The 20,357-nt window shown below is 40.7% G+C and overlaps 1 protein-coding gene across 3 annotated transcripts in view; it reads left to right on the forward strand.

The window, feature by feature from the left end:
* Positions 1 to 20,357, forward strand: part of RFX4 (regulatory factor X4) — a 141,858-nt gene that overhangs the window by 101,358 nt on the left and 20,143 nt on the right. For 2 of the 3 annotated variants that reach the window (XM_077168613.1, XM_077168611.1), the window contains 4 exons: positions 6,324 to 6,418; positions 6,805 to 6,922; positions 16,643 to 16,762; positions 17,090 to 17,251. In XM_077168613.1, the coding sequence (XP_077024728.1) occupies positions 6,324 to 6,418; positions 6,805 to 6,922; positions 16,643 to 16,762; positions 17,090 to 17,251 (495 nt within the window). The remainder of the gene's footprint in view (positions 1 to 6,323; positions 6,419 to 6,804; positions 6,923 to 16,642; positions 16,763 to 17,089; positions 17,252 to 20,357) is intronic. The other variant, XM_077168612.1, reaches the window with a different exon arrangement.

The raw sequence follows: 20,357 nt of genomic DNA on the forward strand, positions 1-20,357 counted from the left end.
CTAGATCCTATCAAAGATCATGCATTGCATTTAATTGTCATTGTCCCTTTGGGTGCTCCCTTTTTTTTAATTGCAGGAACATATATACAATGTAAACTTTCCCATCCCAACCACTCTCAAGCATCCCAGTTAGTGGGATTAATCACATTTACAATATTGTAGTACCCTCACAACTTTACATTACTAAAATTTTCCCATTCCCCAAAGTAGGAACCCTGTACCCATTTTGCATTAACTCCCCACTCCCCCTCTTCCCACTCCTGGAAATATTTACTCTAATTTTTGTCTCTATGAGCTTGCATATTCTCCAATATTTTCTTAGTAGTTACTTTGGGCTTAAATTTAACATCCTAAATTTATAATTATCTCATTTGCTTTGATATCAACTTAAGTCATACACACAAAGTATGTTCTTTTACCCCTCAGTTCCCCTACCTTTATGTAGCTCTTCTCACAAATTACATGAGTACAAAACTACTGATTTATCATTACATTGTATGCATTTGCCTTTGGATCCCGTAGGAAGTGAAAAGTGAAGTTACAAAGCAGACATACAATAGTAATGGCATTTTTGTATACTCATGTCATTACCTTCATTGGAGATCTTCATTTCTTTGTGCAGCTTCCATCTATTGTTCATGGTCCTTTCCTTGCTATCTCTCATAGAATCAGTCTGGTGGTGATAACTCCCTCACTTTTTTTTTTTTTGTATGGCAGGCACTGGGAATTGAACTCACGTCTCCGGCATGGCAGGCGAGAACTCTGCCTGCTGAGCCACTGTGGCCCACCCTCCCTCACTTTTGAAAGACAGTTTTGCCAGATACAGAATTCTTGGTGGGCAATTTTTTGCCTTTAGCACTTTAGATATGTTATCCCACTGTTGTCTTGCTTTCATAGTTTCCAAAGAGAAATTGGCATTTAATCTTACTGAGGCTCCCTTGCATATGGTGTTGCTTCTCTCTTGTGGCTTTCAGAATTCTCTGTGTTTGGCATGTGACAGCGTGGGTCTATTTGGGTTTATCCTGTTTGGAATTCACTGAGCATATATTCATGTCTTTTGTTAAATTTGGGAAATTTTCAGCTGTTATTTCTTTGACTATTCTCCCTGCCTCTTTGTCTTTTACTTCTGAGATTCCCATAATGCATAATGGTATGCTTGATTGTGTCCCATAAGTTCCTAAGGTTCGGTTTACTTTTCTTCACTTTTTCTCCTTTTTACTTCTCAAACTGAATGATTTTAATTGTCCTGTATTCAATTCTCTGATTCTTCTTCCAGCTCCAATCTGCTGCTGAACCCCTCTAAGGAATTTTTAATTTTCGTTATTGTGGTCTTCAGCTCTGTTTAGTTCCTTTTCATTATTTCCATCTTTCTATTGATATTCCTTATGTTTGTCTCTCATTTTCCTGAGTTCCTTTAGTTCTTTGTTTAGTTTCCTCATGTTTTCCTTTAGTGCCTTGAGCATATGTAGGACCACTTTTTAAAGTGTTTGCCTGGCATGTTCTAGGTCTGGTCCTCCTCTTTGATGGCTCCTAATACTTTAATCTTCTCCTTTGCCTGGGCCATCACTTCTTTTTTTTTTTTTAATAATTTTTTTTTTAAACATAACAACATACAAACATAAACATTCCTACCATATGATCATTTCATTCTTGGTATATAATCAATAATTCACAATATCATCACATTGTTGTATATTCATCACCATGATCACTTCCTAGAACATTTGCATCAATTCAGAAAAAGAAATAAAAAGAAAAAAGAAAAAAACTCATATATATCATACACCTTACTGTACCCTCTCATTGATTGCTAGTATTTCCATCTACCCAATATATTTTAGTCTTTGTTTCCCCTATTTTTTTCCATACCCCTTATTACTCCTTTTCATTGATCACTAGCATTTCAATCTACTAAATTTAACATTTGTTCCCCCATCATTTATTTATTTTTAATCCATATGTTTTAGTCATCTGTGCATACCGTAGATAAAAGGAGCATCAGACACAAGATTTTCACAATCACACAGTCACATTGTGAAAGTTATATCATTAAACAATCATCTTCAAGAAACAAGGCTACTGGAACACAGCTCTATAGTTTCAGGCACTTCCCTCCAGCCTCTCCTTTACACCTTAACTAAAAAGGTGCTCTCTATGTAATGGGTAAGAATAATCCCCAGAATAACCTTTTGACTCTATTTGAAATCTCTCAGCCACTGACCCTTTATTTTGTCTGATTTCCCTCTTCCCCCTTTTGGTTGAGAAGATTTTCTCATTTCCTTGATGCTGAGTCCCAGCTCACTCTAGGAGTTTCTGTCCCACATTGCCAGGAAGGTTTATACCCCTAGGAGTCATGTCCCTGCGTAGAGAGGGGGAGGGGCCATCACTTCTCGTTTCTTTGTATGCTTAGTAAACTTTTGTTAAAACCTGGACATTTTAATGTTTTCATGTGTAATTGCTGGAGTTTATACTCTGAGGTGTCTAGTCTTTGCAGATGGACCTGTGCTAGTACTCTCCTTCAGGGCTTGCCCATATCATCAGTTTAAAGAAGGGCTCCAGGCCAAAGCTTAGGGGCCTCCATGATCCTTTTTGTGTATGCCTCTTGTCTGAAACATGTGTGGGGCCCTAGGAATTTTCCCACTTATACAGTTCCAAATGCCCCTCTTTCCTAGGAAACAGTTTCTTCATGGTTCCCAGTACGGCACTGTATTTCTTATAGCCAGCAATCCCTTGCCCCAGGCAGCATGGCTTGACTTCTCTCCCACAGCATTCATAGGAGAGCTCCATGAGCCATCTTTTTCATTCAAGTCAAGTTCTGAGATAGCAAGTCCCTCAGGCCACCACCAGAAAGATTAGGCCAGACACACAAATTCCCAGCATTTGCACAAGAGTTAGTCTGCCCTCTCTGGAACTGGGACCAGGGATCTGTACTGGGAACATTGGCTGACTCTGCGCTGAGCCCATGATGAGTAGGAGAGGGGCCATCCAAGGTGCCACAAGATCTACTGCTTTTAAGTAGCCTTTGTCTTGATTACTTGTTCTGTTACTGCAGTGTTTTAACTGTTTTCTAGAGGTTTGAGAAAGCTGTTTCTGCCAGTTCTTGCTGGTTGTTCAAGGCCTCTGCTGGGACATGGAGCTCTAAAATGTCTCACTGCTTGACCACATCTTGTCTCACATTTTGATCAGGGTAGGGCTGGGGGAATTACTCTTATCACCCACCTTTTACAGTTGAGAAAGCTCAGCCTCAGAGAGTAGGTGAACCTTACCCAAGGACTCAATGGCCAGAAAGTAGCAGAGCCAGCCTCAAAGTCCAGTCTCAGAGTCACCACCAAGCACTGGTGCTGCTCATTTTGCAGAGAAGCAGAGGGGACAAAAATCAAACACCAAAAAAATCAAAAATAAAAAAAAAAAAAAGCAAACCTGGGTATGCTTTAGAGGTCTAGGAGCTTTTCAGGTTCTTCTAATCACACTTTCTGTTCTGTCTCCTAGTCTTTGCTAGAAAGTCAGTGGGGAGCATGGCTATGAGCACTGATAGCAGTGGCTGTAACTCTGATTGCCCGTGTTCCCAGGGCCTCACACCACGCCAGGAGTTTCTGTGGAGGACTGAATAAATGAATGAAAACCCAGGATGGCCCAGCTTTCTAGTTCTGCTGACTGCCCTTGGCAGCTTAGACTGAGGTCACTTCTCCCCTCTGCACCTTTCACAGGCGAGGAACATGTGAACTGGACTTGTAGTGAAAAATCAGTCACTTGCTTTAGTGACCAGGCTCTGATACGTCTTTGCTGGAATATCATGGACGTCAATGCTGCCTGTTTAAGAAAAGCATCATTTGGGACTCTTTCTTCTCTTGGACAGCTCTTAAGTGCAAGGTGGAATGGTGCCCTTTAGAGCTGTGATTGTACTTTTCTTCTAGGAGGAGGAAGTGGTATGGCTTAGTTCAGTCCGGCCGGTATTTATTAATCTCTGCTCTGGGTCAAGCACTGTGTTAGACACAGGACAAAGTGCAACAAATAATATGGACCCTGCCCTTCCCACATTTAGCTTAAAGTTAATAGCAAATCAGAAATTGAACAAGTAATTTAGAAACATACTGCATTTGACCAAAGAGGGCTTGCTATGTATACGATGCAGCACTGAGAAGAGGAGGACTGAAAAAGGGAACTAAGCTGGGAAGTCCCTGAACAGAGTGAGCTGGACCAAAGGTTGTACTCTCTTTTCCTTAAAAAAGCTAGCACAGGGTGGGTCACGGTGGCTCAGCAGGCAAGGATGCTTGCCTGCCATGCCAGAGGACCCGAGTTTGATTCCCAGTGCCTGCCCATGTTAAAAAAAAAAAAAAAAAAGCTAACACAAACTGCAAAGTTTTATTTTCGGAGGTTACCATCACAGCCACTATGTAGATTCTGGCTTACCTTAAATTAAAAATTGCACCTTGGAGCTTGAATATGCTGATCAAGATGAACTTTAAGTGGTTCTGTAGTAGGAGCATGGGCTTGGGATACCCAACAGAACTTGATTCAAACTCTGGCTCTAGTGCACTGTGACCTTGGTTTCCATATCTGTAAAATGGAGGATAATATGCAGAGATTAATTGGGACAGCATGTGCCACATACACAGTTTAGTGCTCAAATAATCTGGTGGTTTGGAGGCAAATGCTTTGAATCCAGGCTGCATTTGAATGGTGCCTCTGCTAGTCACTAGCCATGAAATCTTTGGAAAGTTACTAATCTCTGAGTGCCTCTGTTTCCTCTTTTATAAAATGGGGGCTAATAATAGTATCTATCTCCTTGGATTGTTCATTCATTCAACAAACATTTGAACAATTACTGTGTATGAGGTATTGCTGTAGGTACTGGGGTGACACAGTGGCCATGACACAGTTCTTGCTTTCATGATGTTCCTATTTTAAGAGTTGTCATAAGATTAAATGAATGCATCCATGTAAAGCATGAAAAAGAGTGCCTGGTACATGGGAAGCACTAAATAAATGTGAGCTGTTAGAATTTATACGACCACCACCACTGCCATCACCATCATCATTAAATGAAGCACAATAGCTCAAACACGCTGAGAGTATAAACAAGAGTGAAAGAACACCAAAGAGAAATTCAGAGACCTGGGTTCCAGTCCCTGCTCTGTCACTAATTTACACTCTACTTTGAGCAGGTCATTTAATTGTAATGCTTAGCTTTCTCATCTGTAAAATGAGATAGAGCAACCAAATCAACTAAAGTGTTATATAACCTTCTGATTCCAGAAGCTGATCTCTTATAGTCATCATCAACTAAGATAGAAAAAAATGTCCAGTTCTATAAAATGACAAAATAAAAGTACTCAGACAAATAAAAATATATGGATCTTGAATTGTGGCTTGATTTGTTAAGCTGCACAAAAAAAAAAATTAATAAAAAGAGATATTTCAAAGTAAAAATCACCACAGTTATGGTTCTATTTTCTGTAGTGCTTTATTGATTACAAATCACTTCTTTTCTGACTTGTAGCTGAAGACAGGATGTGAAACGGTACTATTATCTCTCTTTTACTAATAGGAAACTGAAGGATAGAGAGATTGCTTCATTCATCCGACACCTATTACTAAGCACCTACTGCATGCCCAGCATTGAGAGCCTGATTGAGCTACTTGGCTAAAAAGGTTCAGAAACATACGAATTATCAGAAGTGCCCTACCAGTGGTTAGACAAGAGAGCAGTAATGCCCCTGCCCATTCATTCTTCAGACCTTTAAACAAGTATTTATTGTATAGGAGTTTTATCACAGATAATGCATCAGATAATGAAGATAGGCCAAGAACCAGTGGGGACACAAACACACACACATGCATTCACACATATACCTAAATATAACACAGTGTTGCTAGTGCTATACTAAAGGAAGATACATCTAATAAAAGTGGTATGAGAATATGGAGGTGTGGGAGTCATCAATTCTACTGTAAAGAGGAAGAGTAAAACGATTTCACAGAAGCATTATTTCACCTGGGCTAAGAGAACCAGGAAGAAAAGAGGAGGTTGAAGACAGTCGAAGACAAGGGAACTGCTTGAGAAAAAGCCTAAGGCTATGACAAAGCTGGGCTTATTGGGGAGTGGCAAGTAATATGCCGTGGCCAGTGCTTGAAGTATTCACACAGATAGAAGATAAGCCTGGAGATGTAGCTTGGGGCATATTTTATAAAGCCTCAAATGTCCTGCTGGGGCTTTGGAATTTCATTCTGTAAAAATAAATTTTATTCCTTGTTCTTTTAAGATGTACCTCTATATAAAAACACCTCTGGTGATTCCTATGGGGCTCTCCTCTGTTTGACAGTGTATCAGGAGTTTGACCATCTCTTGGAGGAGCAGTCTCCTATAGAGTCCTACATCGAGTGGCTGGACACCATGGTGGACCGATGCGTGGTAAAGGTTGGTAAGCCGGACCCAAGGGGGCAGCTTTGGGGATGGCAAAACCCTCTTTTGCCTTTGTGAGCACTTGGACGAGACAGAGCCCCACACTGAGCTGAGTATCCCTCAGCAGCACGTGGAGCCTGAGGTTTCTGAGGAAGGGCATCGCAAGGGACCTCAGGGGCAGGACTCTGAGTGTCCTGCCCCTGATTCAACCAGATCAACTGCCCTTTTATCTGTTGTGGACACTGGAGCTCTGCGTAAGATTTTTTAAATGTGTTTTTACTACTAGGAACAAAAAAGTAAAGAATCATTGCTCCGTAACATTGAACTTGTCATTTTTCAAGGATACGGTAGTAAATAAAAGGTCAAGGTGGTCACTATTAAAACAGTTCACTTTTTTGCAGGTTGCTGCCAAGAGACAAGGGTCCTTGAAGAAAGTGGCCCAGCAGTTCCTCCTGATGTGGTCCTGCTTTGGCACCAGGGTGATCCGAGACATGACCTTGCATAGTGCCCCCAGCTTCGGTAAGAACCCCTTCCCCCAAACACACATGCCAGCCCTCCCCAAGTCCAAACACTTTTTGTCTGGAGTCATCTGAGGCGCCAGGAGATGATCCTGAAATGTATTTGTTGTGGGGGGGACTTGACTGTCGGGAAGTTTCAGGAGGAAACTTGACATTGTCTGCGAAGGGAAAATAGACAAATAAGGAGAGGTTCGCACATGGATTCAATTCTTTAAGTTTAAAGGGGGGATAAATAGCAGTGGCTGTGTTCCCCCTTTTGCCAGATGCCCCCCAGTGATTTGCTTCCACAGGACTCATTTGTAGAATGCCACAGTTGTGGGCGGCCCAAGACTGGGCACATGAAGAAGCCTTTGAGTTCTAACATTTGTAAATGGCTTGATTAATACTCCAGTGGTAGGGGGACTGTCTGCAGTTTTGTTTACACACATGCCCTAGTCTGTTTCTTAGAAGAGGACTTTTGCATTCATTTCCCTTTTGTTTTACTGATCCCTGGGGTTTTCATCAGCCCCAGGAGGCATCCGTACTCCAAGTCCTTCTATACTGCTTCCCAGGAAAACAGGACTTGAACTCTCTGCCCAGAAGGTGCTTATAATAGTTACTGTCTACAGCAACCTAATCACCAATTTGAGGTGAATGCTGTGCTACATTGTAGCACACAAGTTTTCTGTTTGTCACTGGAAAGAATGGGGTATGCGTTGAGACCAGGTCATCATTAGCAGAGTGTGGTAGAACTTTAAGGCATTATCCAAAACACTTTGGCCTCGATTTTCTAGACATTTCGGCAAAGGGTTATTGATAAATTTTCTGGGTAATTGCTTCACTTCTCTATTTTACTTTGCAAGTAGATATGGTGGTTGTGTTTCTCATTATGTCCAATTAAGCCAATCAGCTCTGGGTTTTTGCTCTGTGTTTAATTTGACACTTTTCCATCTAGCTTTTTATGGTCTTGTCACCATTTTCCAGTTGTGCTGTACAACAAATTGAATATGTGGTGAAACAAAGAAGGCACTATTTTTTTCTAAGCTCTTCTGTCCATGAAAGACTGTGTTTACCCAGTTGGAGAAACGTTTTGTTGTGAATTTCTTTAATCTCAGCATAGGAAAATTCTCTGAACCTGCCTGCACCATGGCTACAGATGGAAATTCTCTCTGAGCTGTATATGGAAATGCTTTGGTGACTGCTACCTGGGCAGTGCCATCAGGCATGGCATTTTTATGACTTCCAGTTCACCATAGTTAGTGTTCGCACATGTTACCTCTAGCGCTGGGAAAATCATTTGTGCATAACTGTTTTCAGTTAAAGGAATGGTTAAAACTTTTTTGAGTTTTTCATTGCTTTAAAATCAAACAATCAACAATATTACACCCACACATACATATGAACAAAGTGAACATCCTTCCTTCCTTTAGCCCTATTCCTCCTCAATTCGCTGATTCTTAACTATGTGTGCTATCAGGTACCATTCATTAGACAAGGAAAGTAATTCATTTTACAATATACTTTGAAATTCATTTGTGTTTACTAAATTAACAGTCAATGTGATAAAGGAAGTTGGACGGAAGAATGATTAGAGCTCTGTGAATGAGACCTTGATTACTAAGAAATACGGTTCCTTAAAATGTATATGTTTCTTTTTGAACCACACCGTATCTTAAGATATACTGTAAACTCAGGCAAATGGCAAAATATGGTCACAAATCTTTTAGAAATGGAAAGAAAGAGATATTAACCCAATTTCACTTTTGTAGTATTTTTCAACCCTGAAAGCGTTGTCTGCAAGGGACTGTCTCCAAGTCCACTTAGCAAACAATCTGAAATGGTCCTACTCTTCTGACTCATTGTTGAGTTTTGTAGCTTGGGGTGACAGGCAAGTTGAAAGAATTTGCGGCAGACAAAAGCTCAGCTCCCCCTTTCTGCCTGTATATGTCAAAGACACAGTTGGTGGTTGTGTTTGGGTCATGTGTTCCCTGTATGAAAACAGCTAATTAGGAAAAAGAGCCCTCTGTTCCCTGGCCCCCTCCCCCACCCTCAGGGGCCAGCTCTATATATCTTATAACTCCCACACGATCCTTGTTGCCGTGAATGGGTGCGGGGTTTGTGTGTTAGCGTGGCAGGCTGACCATTACAATGATCGTGTGGAATATCACAATGATCCCGTGGGGGACTCTATCACCTCTTCCCAGAACAGCCTCTTTCAAAGGTAGTTGACTCCTTTCTTCTCCTTAATTCCTTTTCACTCTTTTCTCCCTAATTCCTTTTCACTGAAAGAGCCTATGCTGTGAACTAAAGGAGCCAGACTTTCTTTGCTGCAAGCACTGGATTCTCGCAATATTAGTCAGCAAAGTTGGGCTAGCTGGCATTGAACTTTTAGTCCTCACAGAGCTGAGCAAACTAGTTTCTATTAAAAACAAACAAACATATTTTCAGTTGACGGATCTGATGTCAGCTCATCTGAGACCTGGATGCCCAGTCCGTGCTGGCGCTGTCAGCATTCACTCTGTGTTTTCACCCAGTGCCCCCTTATTTCATTGCTAGGAAATGTTAGGAAGGCAATGATAGTTCCAGGAAGTACTTCGGCATAAAACTTTGAAAAGCGGTCCCGAGTTTGATGGCCGAGGGGGCAGGATATTACACCATTGTCTGTTTTCACTTTTTACATGCCTGCTTCCTGGCCTGGCGTCAGAAGCTCACCCCACTTAGAAAAGGCCTGGGTGGCCACACAGGCTTCTGTCACAGAGGAGGGAAGGCTGGGAGCCTTCCCGGCTGCTTCCCTACGTTTAGACACTCTGGCTCTTGTTTACACAGGGCCTGCTGAGTTGCAGGACCTTGAGGAAGTTTGCAATCTCATTTAGGTCCCTCCCAAGCACTAGGAGGCAGGAATTGCTCTCTCTGTATTCAGGAGAAAAAGCAGAGAGAGAGAGAGAGAGAGGAGCAGGGACTTACCCGAGGACTCACCCAACGTGACACACCAAGGTCCCACCCAGAATGTTTTCCATGCCAAAGCTCATGTTCTCCCTCCCCAGCTACGCTGCCACACCTCTTCTGCCTCCTACCTTTCTAGATTATAGATAGAGTTGAATAATAATCAAAATAACATTTATTGAGGGCCTATCTTTATTCTGGACATTACAAGAGGTACTTTCTTGTAACTGCCCTCAGTATAGCAGACAAGGAAGCCGGGGTAGAGGACTTACTTAATTCTGCAAGGCAAATATTAATAGGAACCTTTATGTAGAGGGAGAAACTGAGCTCAGATAAGTTCCTTGACCAAGATCAAGGTGGCAAGTGTCTGAACTCTATATAAAAAACCACAGCTGCCGCACCACATAACCCATGCTTTTTTGTTACCACGTTTAGGAAGATACCATGGACAAATATTATGAGTTCAAATGCATGACACAAAAGGACTACACAAATCTGTTTAATTCATGCTAATGATTTTTATTTATTTATTTATTTATTTATTTATTGCATGGGCAGGCACCGGGAATCGAACCTGGGTCTCCAGCACGGCAGGCGAGAACTCTGCCTACTGAGCCACTGTGGCCCACCCACACTGATGATTTTTAAAAAATCCATATTGATGGTGTAAACTAAAACATTTTTTAGAGCTATAAGAGAAAAGAACAATATTCAGTTGTCATCAGTAATAACAGATGCCATAAGACAATGGAATAAAATCTTTTAAATGTTGAGAAGAGAGAACTGTCACTATTATTCAAGAGTGAGGACAAAATAAAGACATTCAGTTATACAAAGACTAAGACAATTTGGTATTCACAGACCTATACTTAAAGAAACTAGTGAAGGATGCATTTCAGCTTGACAAAATAAATAAATAAAGCCAGAGGTAAGTTCTGGAATAGAAGAGGCAATGATGTTCTAGTCACTATTGCTGCATAAAAAATTACTCTAAAGCTCAGTGGCTTAAAACAATCATTTCATTACGCTTATGTATTCTAGGGGCCAGGAATTTGGATGGGACACAGCAGGGATGGCTTGCCTCTGCTGTGTTATCTGGGGCCTTGGGAGGGAAGACTCAAAGACTGAGAGTAGATTGACAGCTGGGGACTGGAATCATTTGGAGGCTTTAGTCACATCTGGTACCTGGGCTGGGATGACTCAAAAAGGAGGTGCCTGATCAGGGTACCAAAATGTGACCTCTCCATGTAGTTTAATTCCCACTCAGCAAGGTGGGATCAGATTAGTCGAACTCGCTTGGTGCTCAGGGCTCCATGTGCAGATATTCCAAGGGGGAGCCTCATTGCCATTTATTACTTATTCTCAGAAAGTTATACAGCATCTCTTCCCCCATACTCTAATGTTCAATAGGCACAAGCCTAATGGAAGGAATGTCAAAGATTTGGGGGGACCTGCTTTAAGATCAGAGAAATTGAAAGAATATGTGAATAATTTAATTAACTATTAATTATAAGTTTAGTCTGTTTAAGAAAGGTTGAACTGCAGTTTCAGGAAGCAATACAACATGGGGGTAGCAGGTAGAGGATCTTTAAGGAATAGCTAAAGCATACTAAGGTCCTTAGTCTTATTTAAAAGTACTAAATTTTAGACTTTGTTGCAAAAATTTACTTCATATTAATAAAGGTACTAGATATAGGTTAATAAAGGGTCATCACTAAAAGAATGGAATCATAAATCACAGAGAAAATGGAAAAATATGAAAGCATAGGAAAAGGATGATAAACAAAAAACACAAAACAGGATGGTTAGAAATAAGGGCAAATAGTAATCACAGTAAATGAAAATGTCTCTCCCCCCAAAAACCATCAAGCACAAAAGATTTTACAGGCAAGCTTTACTAAAACATTAAATCTTTAGTTTATATGTATGTTTCAGAGAATTTTAAAAAGTAGAAAGTAAAGAAGGAAAGCTATACAATTCATTTTATAAAGCTAACCTCAATTTCAAAACTGGGTAAGAACAGTAGAGGAAAAGAAAATTGTGGCTCAACACATAAATACAGTTAAAAATTATAAGTAAAATACTAGAAGATCAAACACAGTGATTAATTTTTTAATCTTTTAAAATCATAATATGGCTTATCCTACAAATTCAAGTATGGTGCAAAGTCAGAAAAACCTACTAATTAATAATTAATATGCTGCATTAATAGGTTAAAGGAGAAACATCATGTGAGCATGAAAACACATTTGATACAATTCAACTCTCACAATTAAAAAAAACTTAGTAAACTAGGACTAGAAGGAAATTAACTTAATATGTTAGAGTATCAAAAAAAATCTGCAGCAAACATTATACTCAATGGCGAAACTTTAGAAGTTTTCCCATTCAAGTCACAAAATAAAACAAGAAAGTATTTTGCAATCCATATTACTAACAGAGGAATAAAATCTAGAATATATAATAAATTCCTCAGAGTGTTAAAATGCAAATACCTCAATAAAAAATTAATAGAATATTTGCATAGGCAATTCACAGAAGAAATTAGAATGGATGATAATAATATGAAAAGATGTGTACCATTTTAGTAAATTAATACAATGCAAATTTTTTTTTTTTTTTTAACATGGGCAGGCACCGGGAATCGAACCCAGGTCCTCGGGCTTGGCAGGCAAGCATTCTTACCTGCTGAGCCACCGTGGCCCACCCAATAATGCAAATTTTAAAAACAGTAAGAAAACATTTCACTTCCTTTAGAATGGCAGATACTAAATTTCGCATACTACCTGGAGGAATGTAAATAATTTTGGTGAGCAATTCAGCAGTATCTCATAAGACTTATTAAATTAAAGATCTTAGAAAGCTGGGTGGTAAGCATACTGATGTTCATTTGTAAATTCTCTATGCTTTTCTGTATATTTCAAACTTTTCATAAGGAAAAAAAAATGCTTGATTCCATAAATTGTAATCAACTATGTTACAATACAACCACCACCATCAAAATCTACTTTTGTTCTTTTGTCTCTATCCTAATACCTTTTTCCATACTAGGCTTTAACACTCATTAGGTCTGTGACTGTAGGGAGTTATTTAGACTTTCTGAGCCTTCATTTCCCTGTATATCAATTAAAGATAAGAATACCTTCTTCATAGTGTTGTTGGAAAGTTAAAAGAACTTAGCACAGTACATATGGTAAGTGGTCACTGCATACTCATTTGATTCATTCATTTTACAAAGATTCATTGAGCCTTTACTGTGTCTTTGGTACTGTTGTAGCCACTGGGTATACAGCAGTGAACCAAACAGTTAAAAATCCCTGCATTTCTGGAGTTCACATTCTAGTGGAGGGAGGTACACAATAAAATGAATGTTAAATGTATAATAAATAGATGGTGGTAAGTGCTAAGGAGGGAAGTTGAGCAGGGAATCTTAGTTATAGCTGCCTTTCTCTTCATGTCTTTGATGAGTGTCACCCTCTCTAATCAATTTTTTAAATATCTCCTTTTATATTTTCCTATCTTCTTCTATTTACACTGCTCCTGGTGCCCATGACCTCTTGGCACTGAACTAACTGTCTGCTGCCCAATGACTTTAATGACTACTTCTGAGTAATAAGGACTCTGCAGCTTTTGTGGAGTCAGAGGTTTGAGTTTCATATTTCCTATATTCAGAGCACTTAGCACAACAGTAGGCAGGTAGCTGTAGCTTTATAAACTTCTTGTTGCTTGAGGGATGATTGAAAATTAAGCAGATCAACTGGGCAACATATCAGAATCATTAATGAAGGGAGGTGAAGCCCCAAATCAACACATCCCCTAGAGAACTGGCCTGCAATCCCAGCTCTGATGTTTTTTATCAGGGTGATCTGAGCAAGAGTCTTTACCAAAACAGATCCATGTTTCTTTGTCTATAAAACAAGGGGGCTGTATGTTAAAACCCATTTTTATCACCCAGGTCTTCCATTCTAATTCATTATTTCTTTTTATCCTTGTTAACTTGGTTTGTTTTTTCCTATCCTTGTTGACTTAGTTCAAATCCCAGCAAGTATTTCTTCACTTGCTCAATGTTATCATTTGACTTCAACTCTAAATTTAAGTACAAAATGGTCATTTCAAAAGATCTTAGGGGTGGGCCATGGTGGCTCAGCAGGTAAGAGTGCTTGCCTGCCATGCCCAAGGACCCAGGTTCGATTCCTGGTGCCTGCCATGTATTAAAAAAAAAAAAAAAAAGATCTTAGAACATTAGCAGCAAAAAAGTCCTTAAAGAGTCACAATATTAGCTACCATTTTTTAAGCATCGATTTGGCACTTTTCCTCATTTTGGTATCTTTGTAATGTACGTTTTACCATCTTCATTTTAGGGAGTCCATATAGCATAATGATTAAAAAGAAACTTTAGAATCAGATAGTCTTGCACTGAAGTCCTGGTCTACCACTTGATAACTGTATGACATCGGACAGTTATTTTACCTCTCTGTTTCAATTTGCCTGTCTGCAAAAGGAGAATATTACCCATCATATGGCTATAATGAGCATTAAATGTGATAATAAATCTACAGCAGTTGGCATAGTGGCTGTTTATGCCATCTATTTATTATATATTTAACATTCTATTTATTGTGTACCTCCCTCCACTAGAATGTGAACTCCAGAAATGCAGGGATTTTTAACTGTTTGGTTCACTGCTGTATACCCAGTGGCTACAACAGTACCAAAGAGAAAGGACTCAGTAACTGTTTAATTTTGTCTTTAACATTTAGAAGGAAAGGGAGGTACAATTACTCATCTAAGATCCCAGTACTAAGTGGTAGGGCTCAGATTTCAACCTGAGTTTGATCCAGAGTCCATGCAAATATCCACAGTGCCTTCGTCCCTCTTCAGTGGTTCACAGGACCTATTTATGGGGAGGTGGGTGGAAAGTTTAGTTTTGGAAACTGCATCTCACAATGACTCAGCAGAACCTGAACCTTGCTATACTCCAATTGGGGTTGAAAAACAGACCCAGTACCCTGGGGATGAAAGAGGAATGTAGAGGAAGTGCATGACAGGGGACCTTGGCCTTGGCTTCTGTTAGCACAAGGATCAGAGGCTGTGGCAGTCTCCATAGACAGAGGGGGGACAGGCTGTGCATGACCTGCTGGGCATCCATTGTCCAGAGTTAGACCAACAGCCTTCATCCATAGCTTTCCTGAACCACAAGAATCTATCCGAAATGAAGGGTATGGGTGAGCACAGAATGGCCAGCAAATACAGGAGGAGCCTGGTGCAACTCAGGAGAAAACTGATAAATTCTACCAAGGAGGAGTCCTCCAAAGGCCTTCCAACTGCTCCTGTCACCTTATTTCTGAGACTTGGAGAGGGAAAGCACAGCCCCCGATTCAAATGGCTCTTCCAGGGACCAAGCACTTACACCATCGGGGCCTTATTTTCCCATATGTTCTATAAGAAGGCTGGACTAGATGATCTGTAGAGAAATTAGAACAGATTTTAGAGTCAGACCAAACTGAAGCAAATCCTTACTCAATTACTGACATAAGGACTCACTCTCTCATTTTTCAGGCAGGTAAAACCAGCTACCTCACAGGTTGTTGTAAGGATGCAATGAGAATATAGTAAGTGCTTAGGTGAATTCAATAAACAGTGGCTGTGATGCGATGATGATGGTGATGATGGAATCAAAAGAAAAATGGCAGAGAATCTCAGATTCTCTAGAAAAGCAACCTGGAGGGAGACAGGAAGGGAAGTCAGCTTGTGGGAAGGTGGATAAGAAGTTTTGGACATTCTGTGGAACCAAAGGATATCTGCTTGGAGATGTGGTCCCCTTGGGAGTTAGAAACATAGGACTGGAGATGAAGGTTTGGTCCCTATCTCCAACTGTGGCATCCAGGAGGCCTTGGTTACAGCAGACATCAATTGACCAGTGGACCATTCCACTGGCTGTGGGTAGCAGCACGACATACAAGAAAGATGGTTTAAAATAATGCAGTATCGGTTTTTTGTGTCATCTTGCCACAAGTACTTGACCTGCAAAATAGCAATAAAAATACCTACCTTACAAGATAGTTATGAAGATTAGAGAATATAAGGCTTTGAGCACAGAGGAAGATTTTTTTAAATGATTGTTCCTATCCCCTTTAAAGAAATGAGCTACTTTAAAATGAAAGTGAAGAGTTTTACTTTGAAATATTACATCTTTTCAACCTAATACCTTTCTAAGAACCTTGTGTTAAATGAAGTCTCTGAAACATTTAGGGAAGTAATTCAGGTGTTGCAAAGTGAAAATTTCAATTCGACTTCCAGAATTTATGTCAGTTGCGTTGTTAGATAACAATGAACTAGAAGGCAAAGTCCCTACCATGGAGGTCCTTAAAATCTGACTGGGGAAATAAGATGTGCTTGTGGAAAAGATATAAATGAAAGACACTATGTCAATAAATGCCATACAAAGCGATGAGTATTCAGTAGAAGATAAGGCCAGTATAGATATGTGGGAGTTCAAAAGCATTTGGAAACATGGCTCAGTGGGTGGCATTTTTGATGGTATATTAATAGATTCAGCAAGGAAAAGATTTCAATTGCCACAAACTGATATTGACACTTACATTACACCAAGCACTAGGCTAGGCTGAAGATGCAGCAGTGAAGAGCACTCTCTGACCATGGGGAGTTCATAATTGAGTCAGGACGAAATTCCAGAACAGGGCACCGGAGCACATTGTAACAGATGTGGGTGAGCAGGCAGAGGGAGCATGCGTGACATGACGTGACTTGCCTTTCTGTCTGGATGCTCTCTCACCAGGATCTTTTCACCTAATTCACTTGATGTTTGATGACTACGTACTCTACCTGTTAGAATCCCTGCACTGTCAGGAGCGAGCCAATGAGCTCATGCGAGCCATGAAGGGAGAAGGAAGCACTGGTAAGCCAGCATTTCGACTGGGGGTTGCACTACTTGGCTATTTGATTTGTATCTTTGCTTCTGTGCTATGTTCCTTTATCTCTGTATCCCAGAGAATTTAGTTATGGTGAATATGTCAAATGGTGTGAAGCCTATAACAACTTTTCCCTCTTCACAGTGGGAGTGCGTGTATACAGGAATTGTCTTGAATGCCAGGATGGGCTTGCAAAACTATCAATGGGGAGTGATGCGACACAGATTTAATTTTAAAATTCACTTTTTAAAAGTTCTCTAAAGACAACTTGCTCTGAAATTTGGCTGCGAGAACCCACCCTTTCTCATCCACAGCAGAAGTCCAAGAAGAGATCATCTTGACGGAGGCTGCCCCACCCACTCCTTCACCAGTGCCATCATTTTCTCCAGCAAAATCTGCCACGTCTGTGGAAGTGCCACCTCCCTCATCCCCTGTCAGCAACCCATCCCCAGAGTATACTGGCCTCAGCACTACAGGTAATGACTGGTTTTTCAAATCTGGGCTTTGGTGGGGAGTTGATGGTTAAAGCAAAGGCTTTTTGGAAAAACAGCTTGCCCCTAATCTGCAAAAGACAGTGCCAAAACCTGGGTATCTTCTGCATTTGTGGATAACTTGCAGTTACTCATTTATTCATTTGTACATATTTATTGGGCTTCTGTTTTCAAGTGGCATATTAAGCACATAGTAAAATCTCCCCCCCTACAACTAAACCACTGAGATTATTAAAATGACATAAAACATAAATTAGTACACAGTCATTCTTGAAACAAGAAAGGGAATTCTCTGTGAACCAGAAACTCTGAAAATCATTTCTAAAAAGGGGGAGCAGATAGGAAGGCATGTGCTTAGTCATGGCAACCAGAAAGGAGGCAGGGGCTGTGAGCAGAGCTGGTCATGGACTGGGTGAGGGCTGCCCTGCACATGACTGTGAGGCTGATGTTTCCGCGAGCTGCTCTGCTGGAAGTCCCAGCCAGCCCAAGAAATGGGCAGAATTCTCACAGAAAGTGTGCACGACCAGGAATCACCCGAGTATCGAAAAGCCCAGCCACATGAAGGACAGACAACAGACTTAAGAAAAGGGTGAGTTTATACCTAAGGAAATGGGGCTAGTAGGATAACCTGAAAAGACTGTTAAGAAAAGAAATAAAAAGAAGAAATCATATCCATGAGAGTCAAGTAAAGATCTAGGAAAGGAAGTATGTATAATAGCTGAAAAAAATTTCAGTAAGTGGGTTAAGTAGAAGATTTAGATACAACTGAAAGAGAATTAGTGAATGGGAGAACTGAGCTGAGTACTTACTTGATAATGTGACACAAACAGATAAAGGAATGTTAAGTATAAAAGCAATCCTAAATCTAGAAACTCCAACATTCATCTAGTAAATGTTCCAGAAGGAAAGAATAGAAAGTGGAGAAATAATGGTTGGTAGTTTCACAGAATGGAAAAAAGACCAGATTTCTCAGATTGAAAGTTCTCGCTAAGTACTGTGCTGAATAAATAGCTTCCCAAAACAAAACACAGATAACCTCCAAAGGAAAGCGAATCAGATCTATATCAGACTTCTCATCAGCAGCATTAGATTCAAGAAATATCTAGACTGGTATCTTTAAGTGCACAGAAGAAAAATGCAGTGAAAACCTTGACTGCAGAATCCTATATCTATGTATATGATTTTTTTCCTGAGGACTTTTTATGTATCCAATCCTTTGTTAGCTGCTATGGGAAATTCATGCCCAAAAACAGTTCTGGCAGGATGCTCAGAACAGAGGAGGCTTGTTTGGAAATGCATATGCCTTCAAATTACATTCTATCATACCCTAGGGCCAGCAGCATCAACATCTCCTGGGACTTAACTAGAACTTACTGGAAATGCCCACTATCAGCTTACTCCCAGGCCCACTGAATCAGAAACTCAGCAGGTGGCTCAGCAATCTTGTTCAGCAAGCCCTCCAGGTGTTTCTGATGCACACTAACATCTGAGGACCACTTTAGGGTTTTGTCCAGCCTGAAATCAGCGGACAGAGAGGAAGCAAGGACATGGAGGAAGAAAACCCACTCTCTTAAAGCCCTGGCCCAGAGGTGGCAGAGTCACTTCCATTTATATTCCATCAAAGAATCCTAGTCACATGGCCTCCTCTAATTGCAAGAGAGGCTGAAATACATGGTATAGCCATGTGCCCAGGTAGGAACTTGAGAACATGTTGGTGGTGGTGGTGACAGCAAGTATCCTCTACCACACCTTTTCAGACTGATCCATGCCTCCCCCTGACATCTGGCTCAGGTCCTCCCTACATCTCACAGACATCTGCAGTGGCTCACAAGCTTGTTACTTGCTCCCAAATCTTGTCTGTCCCCTTTCCCGCTGTTTTCTTGAAGTTTGGGCCTCTGTAGGTCCAAGGGCCAGAGAACCCCACTGCCTGTCATTAAAGCCTTAAAGCACTGTAGTTCTCCAAATAATTTCTCACATCACTCCTCCTGCCTGGTCTGTCTTCCTCCCACCTCTGCCCAATAAAATCCTACTAATTTTTTACTTTTCCTTCACGTGTTAGATCAGAATCTTCCTCCTGACCCTCACAGCATGGGCTTAGATATATTTTAGTTCTACTTAGAACTGTTTTCAGAATAGACTGAAAAATTACATATTTTTGAGGACCAAATAAATCGGGGGAGGTTGATTCATTCAGGCTTCATTCATTCACTCACATATCCACATATTGATCCATCTATTTATCCAATATTTCTCAAATGGCTGCTGTGTTTAACACTTCCAGATAGCTAGTGATGAAATGGTGAATAAAATAATCATGGTCCCTGCCCCCTGGCAATTTATTGCTGAGAGTTTAGGATTCTGACAGGCAGAGAGCTACAATGTAGTATTAAACTGGGAGAAGGGTCAGGGTATTGTGGGAGCGTAAAGTGGGAGAGGGGGTGGGGGGACAGAGGGGCCTCCCAACCTGTATTTGGAGAGTCAGAGAAGGCAAAGAATGGGAGGAAAGATATTCTGGACTGAGAGAGTATCTAACACAAAGGCCTGGAGGCAAAAGAGAGCATGTCATGGCATTTTAAGGGGATTTAGAGTATATATTCCAGAAGTCTTTTAATTTCTTCCTTCCCCTCTCTCCAGAACCAGACCTACTCAGAGAGGGAGTGAGAAAATGCTTAAGAGCCTGCCCTCTTTTGTACTTTTCCAGGAGTGGAAACTTGCCAGCAAAGTTGGTGGCCCTTTGTCAGGGGCTGCTACAGCAACTGGATTCTTCAGAAAACTGAAAAGTAGGGTTGTCAGTAACTGACATTAGATGGAGCTTTGATTTCATGCTGGGCATACAGCTGGAGAGTCCTCCTCTTCTGTAGAAATACAGATATGAAGCTCACTATATCCACTCACATGGATGCACCTCAGAACCATGTTTTTGTTTTGTACTTTGAGGAGGAAGAACATGACATAGCAAACAAGGAGCTAAGGAGATAAAGGGATTGGAAGAGTGAAGGAAAGGTTTCTAGGAGCTCTTTATAATTTGTATCCATCATGCGAGTCTGCCTGGCTTTCTTCATAGCAATTTGGACCTTTAGGTGTGGCAGGT

The sequence above is a fragment of the Tamandua tetradactyla genome, chromosome 7, assembly GCF_023851605.1.
Source record: "Tamandua tetradactyla isolate mTamTet1 chromosome 7, mTamTet1.pri, whole genome shotgun sequence".
Lineage (NCBI taxonomy): Eukaryota > Metazoa > Chordata > Mammalia > Pilosa > Myrmecophagidae > Tamandua > Tamandua tetradactyla.